The sequence below is a fragment of the Miniopterus schreibersii genome, assembly GCF_964146895.1.
Source record: "Miniopterus schreibersii genome assembly, chromosome: 14".
NCBI lineage: Eukaryota > Metazoa > Chordata > Mammalia > Chiroptera > Miniopteridae > Miniopterus > Miniopterus schreibersii.
The window spans coordinates 46,782,178-46,802,003 of record NC_138114.1 but is presented as its reverse complement, the minus strand read 5'-3'; the positions used below and the strand labels follow the sequence as shown (position 1 = coordinate 46,802,003).

The following is a 19,826-nucleotide window of genomic DNA, read 5'->3' as shown; positions in this document are numbered from 1 at the left end:
AACAGATACGGCAACCAGGAGAGAGCGCCAGCCCGCCCGGCGTAATGAAGACGCCACTAGTGAAAAGCATCCACTCCCTCTCTGGAAGGACTGGCCAAGTAGTTTGATTTGGGGGCCCTGGAAAGAAGAAAAAGTCTTAGGCTAATTTGAACTCACCCTTGATAGTTTAGCCCATTAAAAACAGACCTGCACATCACAGAACGACCAAAGGGGAGCGCCCAAAACAATAAACTGCGGGTGACATGTCACGCATCAAAGGCCCAAGTCTTCTCTATTAATGACCTTTGTCACACGGGATGCAAAGAAAACATGTGACTCAGGAAGATTGGAGAAAAGGGAGGCAGTCATGGAGATAAGAGCTGCGATAGAGCCTGTGGCGTCTTTGCGGATGTCAAGCAGCCCAAGAGGCCAGGACCCAGGGTGAGAGGACACCCCCACCCACCCCATGGATAGCTCCTTAGAGGAGCTCCCTGTACTAGGCCTGGGCTTCCTACTTCCTGCACCAGCCTCACAGGGTCGGGGGAAAGTGGAAGAAGTGAGAAGAGCAACACGCACAGAGTTCAGTCCAAGGTATAGCAACACGACACAGGCCACAGGGCCCAGAACGACCCTCTCCTTCTCTGGGCCTGTTTCCCAGTGCAGAGCGCCGGGCAAGCTATGTCCAGACTGTGTCGATCACATAGGGGCCCATCGTAGTGGGAACTACAGCATGGTCACAACACCCTGGGAACAGGACTTCACCAAGGTGTTAGAAATTCCAGTCAGACACTAAGGTATCCATTTACAGTTCTGGAGTGGTTAACTGGCAAAGGAAATCCAGGTGTTCATTTAACCTAAAAGAATTCAATAAAGAAGCTTTGCAAATAGAGAATGAGAGAGAGGAGAAATAGCACAATAACATGGGCAGTCCCCTAGCATCCTACCCTGAGAGGGGCGAGCTGCTGGTCCACCTGCGTGGGACGGACCGGAGCTAAGCCTCCACCTGCATGAATGACCCAGCGCTGAGCTGTGGGTAGACAGATCAGGGGGCACTCTGCAATGTCCGGGTCACTTTGTCTTCGTTGTTTTCGATCTGCACCCTCTTCCACATGAAATGCACCATAAAAGTGAAACTACGGAAACAGTCTTTTTGCACCAGGGCGATGGCCGAGCAGACTGAGGGCCACAATGGACAACCACTAGGTTTACAGAGAGTCTTTCGAGGCAGGCATGGGAAAGTGTGTCTATGACTAGATATGGAACATAAGCAGGAAACAATGCATGTATGCTACGGGCCCACCTATGATCTTTAAAACAGGTCTTTGGAAAGACTGGAAGTCTGTCAACATACGAAGTTTGCCTCTGAGAAGCAATTGTGCTGTTTCCTCAGCCCGCTTCTCTATGTAGCCAGAACACCTCAGTGAAGTCACATCCCCATGCATTGTGGACACGTTGCAGTGGCCCCTACATGTCAGAGCCCCCTCTGAGACTGACACAGGAGGGGGAGGGCCAATTAAACCATTCATCTAACAGAATGCTTGCTAATCTGCAGCTATGATGCTGAGGTTTATAAAGCAAACACTTTCCCTCTAATGCACTTTGTTGCGAAAAACCAGATTTTCCATACATAACATGTACTGAAAAATAAAGAGTGCCAAGGAAATGAAGCAACATCTATATTTGTTTCAATGACTAACGAGCAGAAACAAAACCTCGGCCATGATGCCACACTTTTTAGAAATCAGACATATAATAAGCCACAGATTTATAGGATGTGGTCTAATAAACCTAAGAGAAGTTTCATTTCCTCTCCCCAAAATGGTTAACTCCCTGTCTATGTGACTAGCTTTGCAAAGTTAGCAGAAGTTTCTTTTTTTCCTTAAATGTGTGAGTTGAGAAGTTAATAAGCTGGTACCAACAGTAATGTGCCCCTTCTTGAACACACACGCACACACACGCACACTCAGATACCCCTAAAACTGGAATAAAAATAGGCTCACCACTAGCAAAAAGGGAGGTCAACCAAAACCTCAGAAGGGACACACACAGCGCACCTTCATGCTAATGTCCACATATTAGGAAAAATCTGTAGAAGGCCCGAGGAGGAAGGAAACAAGGCATAAGGGAAGGGAAGGACTGGGACAAAGAACTTTTTGCAAGCATTTCCGTGAAAATGGTATTGACTAAGCAATTACAGGAAAAACACTTTCTTTTTATCTGAATGCATTTATGCCATGGGTCACACCCTATTATTGTCACTATTAAACAGGTTAATAGCCCCAATGAAATGACTTTGTATGGATAGCTTTAAAACGTACGGGAATAGCTAACTAGAAAGAAGTGAGTCATGCCTGCCCAGGTGGGTATTGACTTTCTTAGTCATATTTACTCATCTGGTCAACCAACCTTAATTCTCTCGAGGAGAGAAGTATGAGGTTAGAAATGAGCTAAACTGCAAGGAAAGAGAGAGGACAATGAAAGTTAAATATAGACGGGGAAGAGGGTCCCCAGAATACTGTACTTGTAAAGCAAAAACGGGCCTTTAGATGTCCTGAATCAGAAGTTCCGCCCAGCTCCTGGGAAGGCTGGGGTGATGGACAACACCCAACACCTTCTCCTTCAGCGTGTGGAAGATAGTTGGTGTGGAAGGCTCCAAACCATGGGCTATTGCCAGGGCCTGTCACGAACAGCAGTTCCATAGCTCTACCCCTTCGCTGTGTGATTTTTAATCAAGTTGCTTAACCTCCCTGTGGTTCATCCACAAAATAATCACTGCACCTCCTTCTTAGAGTTGTTTCCAGGTTGTGAAGACTTAATATAGGCAAATCGCTTCCAGGAGCGCCTGGATCATAGGAGATGCATGGTCAGTATTTCAAGGGCTCCTCGTAGGTCGCAGTGAGGCAGGCTGGGCGGGCAGTCCACTGCCATCCCCGTTACAGACACGGGGGTTGAAACCCAGAGGAGCAGCCAGCCCTGCCTCCGACCGCGTGCAGTTTCCACTACGCTGCCCAGAGCCGCCTCTAGCACACAGTGCTGTGGGCGGGGAATCCATACACCACCCCGATTCTCGAAGTAGGATACACTCCCAATAAGACGTAACTAATTTCTAGAAAAGCCTCATGGATAGCCTGCTACACAACTGAGCTGCCCCAGCGGCGGCCACCCATCACAGGGCCACACTATCAGTATGTGGTTCCCCAAGAATCGTTTGGGGTGTTGGTACCAGACCAGGCACACCAGCTCCTCCAACCAAGCCGCCCTTTACAGACTTCCTCGTTTGATGCTCAGACCAGCCCCTGTGGGATTCCCCCTTCACGGATGGAGAAACTGAGGCAGGGCAGTAGGATAACTTGCCCAAGTTCACACAGCCCGTGAGTAGTGTCCCTGTGTCTGACCTATTCACAGCTTGGGGATTTAGACCTCAAACTAGAAGTGGGGCGCACTGGCACCTTCCCAGATGTTTCCCTGTCCTGACGGCAAAGCTGGGAAATGAGCGTGTCCCTGGCGCCAGGGGTCTAATGTGTGCATTTGGGGTGTGAGGCAGAAATCCAGTCTTTCTCTTTCATTTTCCTCAGACTCAGAACGGGTGCCCGGTTCTCCTTCACCTGTCTCATAACTCCGACCAAAGATTAAAGAGTTAGCACCTGCCAGGCCCTGGTGGAGGAAGAGCTACGTCGGGTATGGCCTTGTCCACAGTCAAAGTGAACTCCTGCGCTTATTAAAACTGCGCCAGGGACGGGCTGCTGAGAAAAAGCTTCCATCCGGCCCCGGATGCTGCACAGAAGGGGGGACCCCCTGCTTTGTCAGACCCAGGCCAGTAAAAGGACACGGGCTTTACTTTACACATACATGGGGATCCAGGTGACCCAGGCACAGTCCAGAAACAGCCTCCGTTTCATTCACACCTGGCCCAAGGGGAAGGGTCAGGGTCAGGCAGGAAGATTGATTTCCACAGGACGCCAATCCATGGCGGTACCAACCAGAGCTAGGGCACATCCGAGGGCACGGCTCCTTGGTGACAGGTCAAGTGAAAAGAAAACACAAAACTGGGCAAAGCACAATTCCAACTTTGTGAGAAGACTTTTACGGTTTGGACACGTGAACGGTGAGAAAGAAATGCATCCAAATATTAAGAGCTTATAAACAGGTAAAAAGATTGTGGGCGCTGGCATTCCTTCTGCACGGTTTTCTCCTTGTCTCCAGTTCTCCTAAGGGACCATGTACTACTTCTTAAGTTAGAGCGACCTTTTCAAGGTGAGTCAGTCCTTTCCATGAGGCAAGACACATGGACACGTGTTAATATGCTCTAGGCCTGTTTTTTGTCCTTAGAGCCCTAACACGTGGCACAGCACAAGTACGTGTAACAGTACATGTTTTTAAATGGCAGGTATAAAGCACACGTGTACAGTACATGTTTTTAAAAGGCAGAGGACTTGAAAAATTGGCTCTTGAATTTTCACTTATCTTTTAAAAAAAAAAAAGCTAGCATTAGTACAAAATCATTTGCTGTTCAAGTCTGAAGAGTTACTTTAAAGTTTTTATCTGAATTGACTTTTGCTTGCTGAAGATGAAAGCGAGTCCTCCACGTTCTTTATTCTTTGGGACACTAATCTGAAGAGAACTGTCACTCCCAAGCGGTGTGGGGTATTGACAACATATTGAATTATTTAAAAGAAATTAACAGTGCTTCCTGTCCTTGGAGAGCCAGGTCTGTGAGGGGAGCCACTCACAGCTGCCTGGGGAAGGCGGCACCGTGGGGGACCAGGCCCTTCTCAGTGCCCTGAGCCCCAAAGGAAAACCTGTGCGTTCTAAATGACTGATAACAAAGGCAAAGTTGAGGTGATAACTTCTCCCCTGGGAGCTGGAAAGAGGCCCAGAAAGTGATTTCCTGGGGGTCACGTTTAATGGGAGAAAGTGTTGCTCGCTTTCCCAGAAGCTACACATGACACTGGACCGATGGCCTCCCCGGGAGCCAGGCACCTGGGGTTCAAGGGAGCACCACCCTCCACCCTCTTCTGTAAACTGGCATTTTTATGGCTGTGATAAACCGATCAGTGGTCAGTACACCCAGACATCATGGCACCCGGTACGACAGTGACCAGGCGGGGAGACAGGGACCGCGGCGGGGGGCCCTGCCCTGGCTCGAGGTAAACTTTGGATGGGCGGTTTCATTTCAGAGCTGGCTCGTCTCATACCGTCATTCTGCTCCGCGACCTACCTCCAAACACCAGGGCTCCCCAACCTTTTGTAAGGAGTGGCTCCTTTTCATGTCCCTGAAGACTTGAGTGCTGACAGTGAAGTCTGAGGGGGGGTAGAGGTGCTGACAGTCATGTCCCTGAGTGCAGCAAGGGAGGGGACACTGCTGCCAGGAAGAAAGGGGAACAGAGTGAGGCTTGGGAGGGAGGGGGCGCAGTCACCAGGCATTCAGGGGCCCCGCCTGGCTTCCTACCCTAATACACACTCCTCTGCAAACTCCGAGAGAGGAGGGCTATGGTTCCCCACTCGAACCCAGAACTCTTCCACCTCCCTGCCATCCAGCCTGGGGACCCCCCTCTATGACATACACAACCTCCTCCAGGCAGACTGTGTTACATCCCTTCCCGCTATCCCCACCTCTGCCCAGAGTTACCCCAGTGGGCGCGGCCGCTGCTGCCTCTGGGCCTCCAGAGGGCCCGCTGGCTACATTTCTCTCTCTCGACTTACCTTACTGAACCTCCTATTAGTTTACCAGGGGTGGGGAACCTTTTTTCTGCCAAGGGCCATTCGGATATTTATAACATCATTCGTGGGCCATACATTACCAACTTAAAAATCAGCTATGAAATAAGCTACTAGATTTATTGAATTTTGAGTCCCGCCTAGTTGCCTTGGCAGGGCCAGACCAAATGATTTCGCGGGCCGTATATGGCCTGCGGGCCAGACGTTCCCCACCCCTGCAACCAAGCGGTACTGCTGATATTTCTACCCTACAAAAATAGTTACGTATGGTTCCACCATTCAGCTATTTGGGGATCTGTCCTAACACCTTTCCCTCTGCCGGACAGTAATGTTTTTGAGAGACAACCAGTTGCACAGACCTCTCCGGACCCCTCAAAAGGTCTGGCGGCTCACACCTTGGGTGCTCAAAAGGTACATGCTACCCAGAATTTCTACCCAGCTGGAGCCCCATCCTGAAAACTGCCTCGGTCCACTGCCCATCTACTCCATCTGGGGCTTGCGCAGGGTGTGTGTGTTCCTCCGCTACACCTCACAACCACCCTGTGAGGTAGGTCCTATCACCCTCACTCCACAGAGAGGAAACTGACTCAGAGACGTTAAGGAGCATGCCCAAGGTCACACAGCTAGTCAATGGCAGAGGGGGAGTATGGGCCAGGTCTCAGTCAACTCACAGTGCTGCTGTGTAGACATGTTTGCCTGCCCAGGTGTTGGCTACTGCTCTATAAATGGGGTACAGAATTTAGGGGTGTAAAGGGTGACCTGAGGTCCGAAAAGAGCTATTTCACAACAAGAAGTATCATTCTAATTGTCTTTAAAAAAAGAAAACATCTATGCCCTTTCTGCTCATTGTAAAGGATGTATGCCTTCTATAGTCTAGGTTTTTAAAAGTTTTATACGAAGGAAAATCCCATGAACAAATTTCTCACCCTTCTTAATCCCGAATCACAGAATTCAGGGTGAAGGGAATGAGATTGAGCACAAGACCCAGTATCTTATGTTCTGACAGTCACTAAACAGCAGAATGAACATAGTGGGTACTGAAGACTTGAGATAGAAAATCGATAGACATAAAAGAAAAATCTACAGAACAGCAGCCACAGTTCTACAGTAATTTACATGGTTACCAGAGTTCCTGGTCCTCCCATGGCAGGTTTATCCAGTTGGAGTAAAATCATCCAAAGGCCACGTGAACTCCCCAAAGGAGAAGGGGCCGCATCACCCATAAACTGGTGGCACTCCAGGGCTTCTACTGGCAGTAGGTGTTCCTGTGTCTTGACTTTGAAAGCCACCAATGACATGAGCCCAGAGGTCTGTCCCACAGCCAGGGCTGTCCAAGGCCCAGGGTCTCTCTGGTCCCCACAGCACTCATTTGGCTCATTTGTAAACAGGAACATGCGTCACCAGGGAGGCATGAGTCCATTTGCAGGACTTGCCCAGCTTTACAACTAAGGTGATCCCATTCTGCCTTGTCACAGCACTGACTCACCTGACCGTTGCCCACCAAAGGTGACACGCTTTAGCCCTCCAATTGTTCCCGGAAGGGCCCCAGCAATACAGAGGTCTCGATCCTGGTCTGCCTGCTGTTTCCCAGCACAATGCTGAGAGCACAGGGGCAAGTTCCAGAGGGCAGGTGCCCCAGAGGAGTCTGGAGTAAGGGTACCGTAGACCACATCACTTTTATTATCTCCCCACAACCTCTCCAAAGGACCTGTACTCCCATAGCTCCCATAGGGGCTTGTGGCTTATGAGGGACACACACACACACACACACACACACACACACACACACACACACACCTCTCTGTACAAGGTGTAGGTGCTCTTCCATGCCTGGGAACCTCAGAGCCAAATCTGCAGGCACTTTCACCAGTCCTGCAGGAGCTGCCTGCCAGCTTATTCCCATGTCATCTCAGGGGCCTACCCTGCTTTTTTCTTTATTCTAATTTCCTTAGTTACTCATTTCTAAACTTTTTGCATAATATGAAGTCCTGTAAGCCACTTCAAATAGGAGGTGGGAGTTGAGTAGAGGTCTTATAAAGATTCTAATGTATACACAAATACAAACTCATTCTGTGCCACAAAACAACAGTAGTTCAGGGTCCCCTGAGAAGTAGACAATTCTTCAATGGATATTAAAGATTAAAAAGCAGATGACCACTGAGTTTTCTGCTCAGCATCCATTTGTGTTTTTTCTCCCAACAGTACACCTTGAGTTATTTAAAGGTACCACCCCAACTCTCAAGCCATATAGGTTCAAGTGGCATGGATCCCACCCCCAGCTCCAGAGATGCACAAGGTTTGCTCAGTCCAAAGGCAGTCAGCATATTGCACCCACTACCACAGTTACTGGTTTGGAATTGTAGGGGAAGATAAGATCTCTCTGGACTTGAACCTGCCCCCCTGCCATGAAGTCAACCTGGAGGAAAACAGAGCCAATAGTTGGGGGGAAATGGTGTCGTCATATATGAGCCCCTGGATCCAGCCATTCCTGAGCCTGGCTAACTATGGACTTTTCAGTTATGGATCAATGCACTCATGTGAGCTGGGTTTGAGGAGAGACATCCTACGTGCAGAATTCTAGTCGCCTTAGTCAGACTGACCTCAGAAATCAGCCATCCACAAATCTAGTAGTAATGTGGAAAAAACTGGAGCCACTACAAAAGTAAATGAAGCCTCATGAGTTTCATGCTCCTGGCTGCAATGAGGGGGCTGTTCCAAGGCAATATACTGGAGTAGGCATCTGTACTTTTTGAAAAGAGAGTGTCTGGGACGCGGGAGGGAGACCTTGAACCACACATTGCTAGAATGGCCACTCGGCCCACCTCCTCCGCCACTGCCTCCCAAGCCACTGGCTGCACTGGCCTCGTTTAACATGTGGTCCCAGAGAAAGTAAGGGCCATGAATACTGGCACTCCATCTGCCTCCTCACCTTCTCTGAAGCACTGCCCATTTGTGACAGAGGATTCCAAGAGGTGTGTCACCTCTGGGGAAGGTGGCAAGTCAAGAGAGAAGGCAGGCAGAGAGAATGGTGGGTCTCATTTTCACCAGTGACACGGCACCTGCTGGCACGGTGTATTGACCAGCTCTGGACACAGCCACATGGATCAAGAATGAAGATGTGCCACCGAAAAAGGAGCAATATTGATGCGTTCTACTACTTTGTTTCTTTATGAGCTTCCACACACCCCCACCCTCAACAGGTGGCTGGGCCATATTCAAATGTTAACACAACAGAATGAAACCCAATGAGCTAGAAAGTACAATTTGCTCTGCCAGGAAAAATAAACAAAAGAGGAAAGGGTATAGAAGAAGGTGCTGAAAAGCATTTGAAAAAACAAAAGCCTAAAAACACTAAAGCCTCCAGAGATAAAGACTTTGCATGAAGTAATGCTATTCAGACCCAAGCGAGCCAAGAGCTGTTGGCTGGTGGGATAATTCTGAGCCTACCTCTAAGGCAGAAAGAGAGAGACAAGTGTTCAGTTCTGTCTCAGAAAAAAGTTTGGTGTGATGGTTAATTTTATGTCCCAACTTGACTGGGCCACGTAAAGTCAAACATCATTCTGAGGGTTCCTGTGTTTTGGGATGAATTCAACATTTAAATTGATAGGCTGAGTAAAACTGGTTGCCCTCCCTAATGTGGATGGGCCTCATCTGATCAACTGAAGGCCTGGACAGAACAAAAGGCTGATCTCTGCCCCAGATAAGGGGGAATTCCTCCTGCCTTTGAGCTGAGACATCACTTTTTCCTGCCTTCAGACTTCAACTGGAACATTGGCTCTTCCCGGGTCTCAGGCCTGCCAGCCTTTGAACTGAACTACCCATCGGCTCTCCTGGGTCTCCATCTTACCAACCTGGGACTTATCAGTCTTCATAATGACGTGAGCCAATTCCTTATAATAAACCCCCCCATCTCTCTCTCTATCACACACACACACACACACACACACACACACACACACACACACACTATTGGTTCTGTTTCTCTGGAGAATCCTGACTAATATACTTGGGTTGTGTTTTTATGTGTTTTCTTCCCCACAGCAAAAGGGAAAGGATTATCTGTGGGTCCCTAAAATAAATCAGAATTGCGAAATGGAATGGGTCTTAGAAATCATATAATTGAATTCTTTATGATTTTTTTATAATCCCTAAATCTAGACATACCCAGGAGTGCACTAGAAAAGAACTAAATCCCAGATTTTAAAACGAGGAGTCGGAGTTCTGTGCGTAACATGGAAAGATTTTATTCTGAAAGCACAAAATCTTTAAACAAGTTAAAAATTCATTTAAGAAAAGGGCATTGGCAAAAGCCATTCTACCAAAAAAACAAATAAGTAAAATGACAATTTTTAAAAAATTGTTAAGGGGGTAAAATCCTCATATCTCTTATCACTTACATATACGCACGTATGTATAAATAAATATACAAAAAAATATAAAAATAAGGAACAGCAACCAACCAACCAACCAACCCAGATGTGCACCTATAACCTGGGAGAGAGAATTAAGTCGTTACAGGTTGTGCTGATCTAGTTTTAAGCTCCATCAATAATTCTGACCTCTGAAGGTGAGGTAACCATGATGGGAACTAATTACATTTGAAATACACTGTCAAACGACCTCACACAGACGCAGGGAAACTGTAATCTGGGCTCCGCACAGGCTACCACTTTTGTCATCAAAGGTGAGCCCGCTTCCTCCCCAGACCTGGACACTATCGTTGACATGACAAGTGTATACAACACTTTTTTTCAGGATTATTTTTCAAAAACGTGAGCGCATGTGAGTGACAAGGTGTCAGAGTCTGTGCGTGGTGTGTGAGTGTGCACACGTGTACCCACTGCATGCGCAGGTGAGCAGTATCTTCCAAGTTGGAGGGAAAGGGCCTACCGTCGGGAATGGCAGGTGCCAGCTCACGTGCGACACTTCCCTCCTCCCTTCCCCGTGACAATGCCACTCAGCCATGCCACTCAGCCACCCTGCTCAGAGATGGCATCGGGGGACGTGGAATCACCATCCCGGCACTGAAAGGATGTAGAATTGAGGTCCACCTTGGCCCTCAAGGACCTCACCTTAGTGACAGAGACCAGGATCCAAGTGGACTCGAGGGGAAAGGGGCAGGGAGGCCGAGTGGGCCGTGAAGCCTTCCAGGCCACCCACTCTCTCAAAACCAATGCGTCAGCCACAAGGAGGAGTGAGCAGCCTAAGGGACCGAGTGGGTGTGTCTGGGGATGAAGGTACCCTCAGGAGATGCGGAGCTCTGCTCAGAAAAAGAAAGGGGTGCTGATAAACAGCACCCTCCTCCCTAAGGATGGAGACCAAATGTTTCAAAACGCAAGTAACAGTTTCTGGAACGACCCTGGAATTTCTCCTGGAAATGTTTTCATAATTCACATCTTGTTAGCCACAGGAGCCCCAATTACACGTCTTCTTTTGTCAATGCTACTAACCAATTATTAGCATTAGATAATAGTATACTATTTTCTGCCAGTATGTTTCCTGACAGCATCAAACTCCAGAGGGTCTTCACGGTATAATGACTGAGTGTGTAAATGAGCACTAATGTGTGAGAAAATGATAGTCAAACCTTCTTGGGTGTTTATGAAAATAAACCATAATGGTTGAAATACACTACACTAATTGCATAAAAACTTATTAAATTGAAAAAGTATGAAAAAAGCTCATTATGAAAGGAGGAAGCACACTGGAAGGATATAAAAGGTGTAAGGATATGTTCAAAACCAGTGGATTCCCACAGGCAGGACCAATCCTGACACCTTCTCATTCCTCTTCTCTCAAAGCAACTGATGAGCACGAGAACTGGGGGATACTCACCAGCTCCATTCACTGACACCCCTGGTTCCAAAGTGACGCTCGCCCCCAATGTGTCATCCCCAGAAGGAATCACACTATTGCCAATCAGAGCGCTTAAGCAGCCACCTCTGTTGTCGTTGGGCAGCGCCCCAGGCGATCATAACTCCAGAGTCCTGGACTCTGGAGATGTGGCAGAAGGCAGGGCAGACACAGCCTGGGTCGGCTCCTCCGCAGTTAATTCAGTGCTATGGTACCTGGGCTTTCTCAGCTTAAAAAGGGGAGTTAGACTGACAGAAGGGGTAAGGGGTCTGGGATAGATTAATCCCGGTGCCACCCAAGGCTATCTCCTTCCATCCCAAACATTTACATAGCTGTTAGTAAAAATCAGGTTGAAGAGAACCTTGAAAGAGAAAAAACAATCCTAATTGTGTGTGTGCGCGTGTGTGTGCGCGCGTGTGTGCGCGTAAGGCAACAGGGACAGTGTACCTGTGAACTGGAGGCCTCAATACCCTCTTGCTCCCATTTCTTCCCACCGCTAGACAGGTGAGCCCACCTGTTCACGCCCAGCGCCCAGAGTAACAACTCACATATTCTCATTTTGGTGGCTCTTAGACAACACCTAGTTTTCAGGGTCCCCTTAAAAATTACTAAGGGCTCCCAGCTTCTTAAAGTGAAAATCATTTTCATATGTCTGACATGTGCAGCCAATAAAGGGGGGGGGGGGGGGGATCAGGTTTTCCTTGAAAAGTTTCTCCTCAAAGTGTTTAAGGGAGATTAATGCCAAAAAACAGTGCTGGCGGGTAGAGATCAGAGCAGCTGACCCAGGCTGGGTCCACCAGGCAGAGAAACTCTCCCTGGGTCACAGCAACCACAGTGAAAGTGGGAGTCCGAGTGGCAACTCTGGACAAAGTGACTTTTCTTTCCTATCTCCAGAATGTAAACATACCTGGGCCTCTTAATATTTATAACAGGTAAGACCAACAACCAGAATAGTAACAAACAAGCAAACTTAACACGAAATAAAAGATCCCCAGGCTGGAAATAACTTCATGATCACAGTCTTCTGGATGCCACTGGAGTGGTTACCACTGATTCGAAAACGAAGACAAAGGAGAGAAAGGCCATCAGGGACGAGTGTGGGTCACAGGAAATAATGTCTTAATCCCTAGCCAAACTACAGAAACAGTTCCTAGCAAGAGTTTCTACTTTTATAGATTAAAAGTCTTTGGTGCTTTCAAGAGACCATGAGCTCTGAAGTCGCTTGATCCAATTCTTGGTTCCAGGTAGGGTCTGTTGAGGTAAGTACCTGTTCAAATATGTAGACCACGCATAGACTTGGAAAAGTTTGCCCGGTAACGGTATTTACCGTAAGAGAACTTAACGTCCAATAAATGGGAAAGGGTCATTTTAAAATTTAAAACAAACATGGTCTAGCTTCATATTCTTAAAATTCTGAAGCTTACCCAGCAATTCATGATGGATCACTAAAATATGATCTACCTACACAGTGGAATATTACTTGGCAATTAAAAAGGTACGAAACACTGATATGTGCCACAACATGAATGAATCTTGAAACTATCATGCTAAGTGAAAGAATCCAGTCACAGAGGACCACATATTGTACAATTCCACACACACAAAACACCCCAAATAGGCAGATCCGTAGATAGAAAGTAGACTGGGGGAGGGGAAGGAAAAACTGGAGGAAATGGGAGGAGTGACAGTTAATGGGTAAGGGGTTTCCTTTTGGGGGTGATGAAAATATTCTAACATTGATTTGGGTGATGGTTGCTAAACTCTGCAAATACACTAAGAGCTTAAATTTGCACTTTAAATGGGTGCACTGTATGTTACGTGAATAAATTTATTTTTTTTAAATGAGTTTTAGTTGGTGGAGTTGCCATTATCTTATCTCTGTCTGACTGCTTTCTATTTGAATTCTGAGCACATTTTGTCTGAAATAAATACACAGCTCTGGGAAGCAGGCAGGATAAAAATTATTATTCCCATTTCACAGGAAGCAGAGGTCCAGAGAGCTTCTGTTTTCTTTCCACTGGCTGGCCAGGCTTCCGCAGGGCACGGGGGGAGAGTGTAAATTATGGGAAAGAATGGGGGTCAAAGGCCTTATCATCCCCCGCATCAGGGAGGGATTGATAACCGGCTCTTGCCAGATGTCTAGAAATTTATAAGTTTGGGGTTGGGTCATACAGACAGGGTACTAAACAGGAGACATTGAAAAATGGCACTTGGGTTACTAGAACACAATTCTTAATAGCATGAAATTCAGGTTAAACAATTTAGCTAAAAAAGCAGGGGAGGGGGAAGAGCTTGCTTTTGAGTTGATATGTGGTGGGGTGAAAACACAGTCAATTAGATGGGGCCATATAATTTTCACATCAAACATCCTGTGCTCCCCAAGGTGACTGAAGGCCCCGGCATGCTGTGGATTTTCCCAAGTTTTCAAGAGCACTGACAGCCCTCTTCAATACAGCCGTTTAACAGAACAGAGGGTTAAAGTGGGGACCACAACACTTGCTTTTCTTAATTTACACCTTTCATTTACTTCCCCGGAATGTCAGGAGGAGCCACGAGATGCATGAAGTACTGTCAGTAGACGGTTCCTTTTAAGAACAGGATTGAGAAAGCAGAATGTGATCCTAGAAGGTAAACTAGAGCTGCACCTTTAAAAAAACCAATACTTATAGTATTTATTCGGGGAGAAGCAAGATGATCTGGTTTGGGTCTCTCACTTTAAAAAAATAGTAATAATAAAGCCTGGTTGGGCGTGGCTCAGTGGTTGAGCATTGACCTAGGATCCAAGAGATCGCGGTTCGATTCCTGGTCTTTGCGGGCTCGGTCCCCAGTCGGGGGCGTGTAGGAGGCAGCTGGTCAGTGACTCTCTCATCATTGATGTTTCTATCTCTCTCTCCCTCTCCCTTCCTCTCTCTGAAATCAATAAAGATATATTAAAAATATTTTTTTTTTAAAAAAAAAAGGCCTATTAGGTGAGTGGAAGACTAAGATTTTAAGAGATGCAAATGTAATGAGATCACATGATCTCTTCTGCTAACCAGGCAGGATGTCAACACCTCTGCTGGACCTCAGCACACAAAATAGCTCACGGCTTTTTTCTGTATCTCGGGACTTCATGAAACACAAGAAGCTACTCGCTTTTGCCTCATCATGTTGTGTAGTTTTAATCATTTCTCCCTCTTTTTTATCAAGAATATTCTAGAAAATCACTGAGATATTCTCAAGTACATAATTGGCAGGGGGGAAAAAGGGCAACCTAAAACATACCTTTGCAAATTGAGATGTTTATTCTTTCCTACATCTTAGTGTGTTCTTCAGTTTCAGGAATAACAGAGGGAGAGTTGCTCAATAAGCAGGTGAAAGCAGGATTCCTCAACCTGGATGCTAATTCTTCAGGGTGGTGGTGGGGGGGCATGCTAGCAGCATCTTTGGCCTCTACCCACTAGATGATAGTAGCATCCCCTGCCCAGCTGTGACAACCAAAAATGCATCCCAACACTGCCAAATGTCTCCTGGGGAGTAAAGTCACCCCAGGTGAGAATCAAGGAGCTAAAGGTAACTGGCCTACAAATTTTCCTATGATGGGCACTGATACAGAGGCCCGAGGTTGAGAAAGTACTCAGATCACTGCAGCAGCAACACAACCTTCCAACCCTAATCCAAACCCTCCAACAGCAATCAGGAAACCCAGCAAAATTTGGCGGTGATGTAAACATCCCCATGAGCCCCTCAGCGACTAGTGTGTAACCTTTAGCTAAGTGCCCCATAACTCTCTTAAGTGTCCCTATTATTGTCATTTACAAATGTACAAAGTGACAATAGTGGCAAGATTAGTATGGTCTAAGAAGGTATATTTAGATCTCTTTAAAAATCACAGAGCTGTAGAAATCTGCTGATCTATAACAGATTCCCCAGTCACTCAGGAAAATTCAGACAACCCCCTTTCCTAAGTTGGGGGAGACTGCTGGTAGCCAGTCTCCTAGCAAAACAATGACATTTTATCTCTGATCTCCTTAATGAAAGGATCCAAAGTACAAAATAAAAAATGGAGCCCAAGACTAATTCATAAATCCAGAATGTTCTGCTTAAAGCAAGTCTCAGTATCTGTAAGATCCAAGATGACATTGTGCTCGAGGAAGAAGAGGGCCAGCCTCAACACCAGCACCTGCCAACCAGGGTGCCCTCCAGACCCCTCTTCTGATGGCCAAGGCCAGCTGACCAGCCATGGGCACAAGACGCAGCAGCAGCCCAAATGCAGGAGAAACAAACCCCAGGCCCGCTGCAACGCTCCGGTGCCTCTCGTCCACAGCGGAGCAATGCCACAATGGTTTGGTTTCCGGACGCCCGGAGTCGTCCAGGCCACGGGGATGGGCACCGTCTGGTTCGGTGACTCACACGGAGGCTGACAGGTTGGGGAGGCTTTAGAGAAGGAAAACAGGATGGGGAACAGCTCAGAAGGGAAGAGTCAAGAACATCATGTGACCCGTTAAAATCCAAACCCCTTCACGGTCATCAAAACCTAGGCAGTCAGAGTCCACAGCCCCCGTAATAACTCGATGGTCTTTCTCTATAGTCCCCGCGCGGGAAGAGAGCGGGGAACTCCGCTGCTCTGAGTTCTAGGCCAGAAAGGCACATGCGTGAGAGACAGAGACCGCCCGAGGGGGGTGGTCCGGGATGTCTGCCCCCATGAACTTCCACCTCACACGCCAGGCCGCCTGGCCCTGCCCTATGGAAACGGCCAGCTGCCAGCATCCTCGGGGCCACAGACTCCCCGGGACGTGAACAGCGCAGCTACTCCGGCTCAGGGGCCAGGTCCAGCACGTAACACCTGAATTTATTAGGAAGCCTGGGGAACCCTGGTCTCCACACTTTCACCCGAGACCCTAGAAAGGTTCTGGGCCCGAGCCAACCCCGCAGCTTTACTGCCATCATGTACTCAGGGAAGCCCGGCCTCCCGTTTCTCTTCTTTCCAGAAGGGAGACAAGAACCAAAAGACAGCCAGAGATCAAGGGACGAGCCAGGCTGTGAGCACCCACCAAGTCGCCCGCTCTCCCCACGAAGAAAAACTTCTCATACCCCACAGCCAGTTTTCCACGCATGAACATCTGTATCGGCTCCTTTTACTTAACAGTTTATAAGCACTCGAGTGATCTGCAAAGCACTTTGGCCCACTTAGGAACAGCAATTTGTCTGAAGAGTCACCTCCTTGGGGGACCTCACTGAAGGGGGTGCACTGACTCCACCCTCCCCCGGAACCCGGGCAGCTCCTGGCCAGCCCCCTGACCTGGCGACCCCACTCATTTTGGGATGGGTGACAGCCCTCCGTGGGACTACCCCAATGTGACCTTCCCCACAGGGCTTACACCATCCGCTGTCAGGGTACCCAATGTGCCTGGCCGGCGAGGACAAGCCTCCGTGGGACAGGCCAAGGAGCTCGCTGGCAGCCGGCTCAGGCGCCAGCTGCCCGGCCGTTTGCCCGGCTTCGGTTTCAGCACAGGCACCAGCGAGCTTGGTCCCGTGCCCGGTGCCAACACTGATAACACCCTTGCCTCGGCCATACCCGGAACAGAAGATAAAAGATTCTCCTCTGCAGAGGGTGAACTAGGGGAGGAAAGCCAGGGGGCGAGGTGGGTGATACCAAAGAGGAGAGGCTTCCTAAAGCTCCCTGGGAGGCCCCCTCTCCGCACCAAGGGAATCAGAACACATTTCTACGTCTGTTCTAACATCACAAAAGACAGACACCCAAGCTCCTCCTGCCCAGTGTGCCCTCGAAACAGGAACTCCTCCTGGAAGTGAGAGCCAGGGAGCGGTCATTTCCTAATGGTCACAGTTCGAGCAGCACTTAACCCTCTCCGGCCAACACCAGGTACTAAAAGGGAGGCATCCCTTCCATGCCAGGTCCAGATCTAACCCACCCAACATTCCACCACTAATTCTAGCATGTTCTTATACTCAAAAAGTCCACGTGGGTGTTTCTGGCTTCTTGTAAATAGTGAGGCAGAGCAGAGGGAAGCAAAGAGACACTGAATTCAGGAAGGTGATCCTAGGAGGGCACCTTGGGCAGGCGTCCATCAGAAGTTCCTCACTTTGCTACGTGAAAGAAGCCAGTCACAGAAGACCATCTATTGCAAGATTATATGAAATGTCCAGAAGAGGTAAATCCATAGAAAATACGTGGTTGTCCGGGACTGGGAGGAATTAGGGGAAATGGGGAGTGACTCTATTAAAGGTATGGGGTGTTTGGAGGAGGGGACAAAAATGTCTAAAATTGACTATGGTGATGGCTGCACAACTCTGGATAAACCACCGAATTGTGTACTTTAGATGGGTGAATTGTACCTCAATAAAACTAATGTAAAAAAAAAAAAAAAAAATTTCCTTGTTTTAGCCATAGCAAATATGGGGCTTTCATCTTTCCCTGGTTGAGAGTTGCCTCTAAATATTGTCTCCTGGCCCACAACCAATGGTCACCTGGAAGTGGGGTAAGCTATTCACCTGCTTGAGCCTTAGGCTCCTCATATGGGGTAATAGTGGTCTCTATCCTAAAATGTCACGAGGATTCAATTTAATGGGGCATGTAATGAGCTCAGCACCATGCCTGCGACACATCTGTTTCACGCACCCTCCCACAGAAAGCCTCAGAGAGAAAGGCCAGCTCCTAGGGAGGCCTGGCAGCTCTCTGCCTAAATCCCACTGCTCTTTTTCAGCATTCTTTCCTAACCTTCAATATTAAGGCTTCCGTCGTTTCAAAAAATAATAATAATAAAAGCCTAAGGTTTGGGAACACTATGAAAGCTGTACCTGCAATGGCATGTCCTAAAAATATATAGCGTAACCATTCAGAAGGCCTTGCCCCATTCAGCAGACCGCATGGGGAAGATGCCCAGGATACAGCGGGATTTGGGCTAAAACAGGCTAGCTCTCATGGCCCCGTTAGAAGGCAAGGGAGACAATTAATGAAGAGCATCTGGTAGATACTAAAGAGCTAAGAGCATCACACCACTCATTTAATGCAGAATTCAATCATCAATAATTATTTGTTTAAAAGACTGACTCCTAATTCCCCTGGGGATCTAACACTATCCAACGGGAGCCGACATCTTACATGATCCCCCACTCCTTCCTACCCTCACCGATTGGTACAGAAATGGCACCTGACCCAAGCCAGACCAACCAGATTCCCGGCCCAATCCCCGGCTGGGCATGAAAGCCAATGACCCTACCCATCGTCCAGTCCTTCCCACCTAGGAGCTGCAGGATGAGAAAATGATGAAACAAGGAGATAGGACACATTCACAAGGCTGATGTCCCCTCAACAGTTTTCAGTTGTCCCTATGGCAAGTCCTACCTCTGCCATTCCCAGCAGCTGGTTATGGGAATCAAAGAACCCCCTTTTTCTTCGTTAACCTCATGCAAGCTAACCTGTCAACAAAGTGTCCCATTACAGAAGGTTTTCTTGGTTTTAAAGAATGAGAAGAAGATTCTAGATTAAGTGGCTTTTCTACATCACACAGGTAATAAAAAATAAGGCCAAAAACCCTGGCCTGTCTATCTGGCTCCAAGGCATTGGTTGGTCCACTCTACTCCACTCCACCAGCCAACAGCTCCTACTAAAACCTGCTCTGCCCTGAATAGGACCCCACAGCACTCGGTGTAGCCCTGAGCCAGCTCTCAGAGGTTTCACAGAGGTTGTCTCCAAACTATGCATGTGCACATTGAAACAAGTCCACTGCCAATGCAGAGGGCCCCTTCTCCTGTGTAAGCCCCAAAATGATTCAACGTGAACTCCTTGCGGCCTGTGTGCCCACGTGACGACGTGTTATATGCATGGTCCCTCCCCCCCACACAGCAGTTCTACTACTAGATGTGAAAGAATACTGGCTTCTACACTGTGAAAGTAAATGTTAAAAGATAAGGAATATACCACTCCCACTCCATCTCTGCAGTACTCGGGCTCAGAGCCTTGAGTGGGGGATTAGCAAACAGACCTCTCCAATGTGAAAAGCATCACCAGGGTCCCTTCCACTGGTTACCTATCTGGTCTTACAAGAAACCTCAACCAGGTTGAGGCATCAGCGCTTGCAGATCTCAGTGTTAATAAGCAGGCATGAGAACAGGTGAAGGGAGGTCTTCTCGGTGGATACTGTAAGCACCAACTCAACACAGTCCACCAGGAAGAAGGCCGGACTGATCTAGGTCTTTACACACGTCCCGGTTCCATCTCTGAATAATGTCTGAGCACTGCTGGTTGTTTGGATGTCCCCTGCACACCCTCCTGG

General features: G+C 48.0%; 1 protein-coding gene across 42 annotated transcripts in view; it reads right to left on the bottom strand.

The window, feature by feature from the left end:
• The window catches only part of TCF7L2 (transcription factor 7 like 2), a 186,109-nt gene that overhangs the window by 64,830 nt on the left and 101,453 nt on the right, over positions 1-19,826 (bottom strand). For 19 of the 42 annotated variants that reach the window (XM_081158968.1, XM_081158978.1, XM_081159001.1 and 16 more), the window contains one exon: positions 5,198-5,341. The exons of 21 other annotated variants lie outside the window; for them this stretch is intronic. In XM_081158968.1, coding sequence (XP_081015094.1) covers positions 5,198-5,341 — 144 coding nt within the window. The remainder of the gene's footprint in view (positions 1-5,197; positions 5,342-19,826) is intronic. 2 more of the 42 variants (XM_081158979.1, XM_081158993.1) reach the window with 1 other exon arrangement.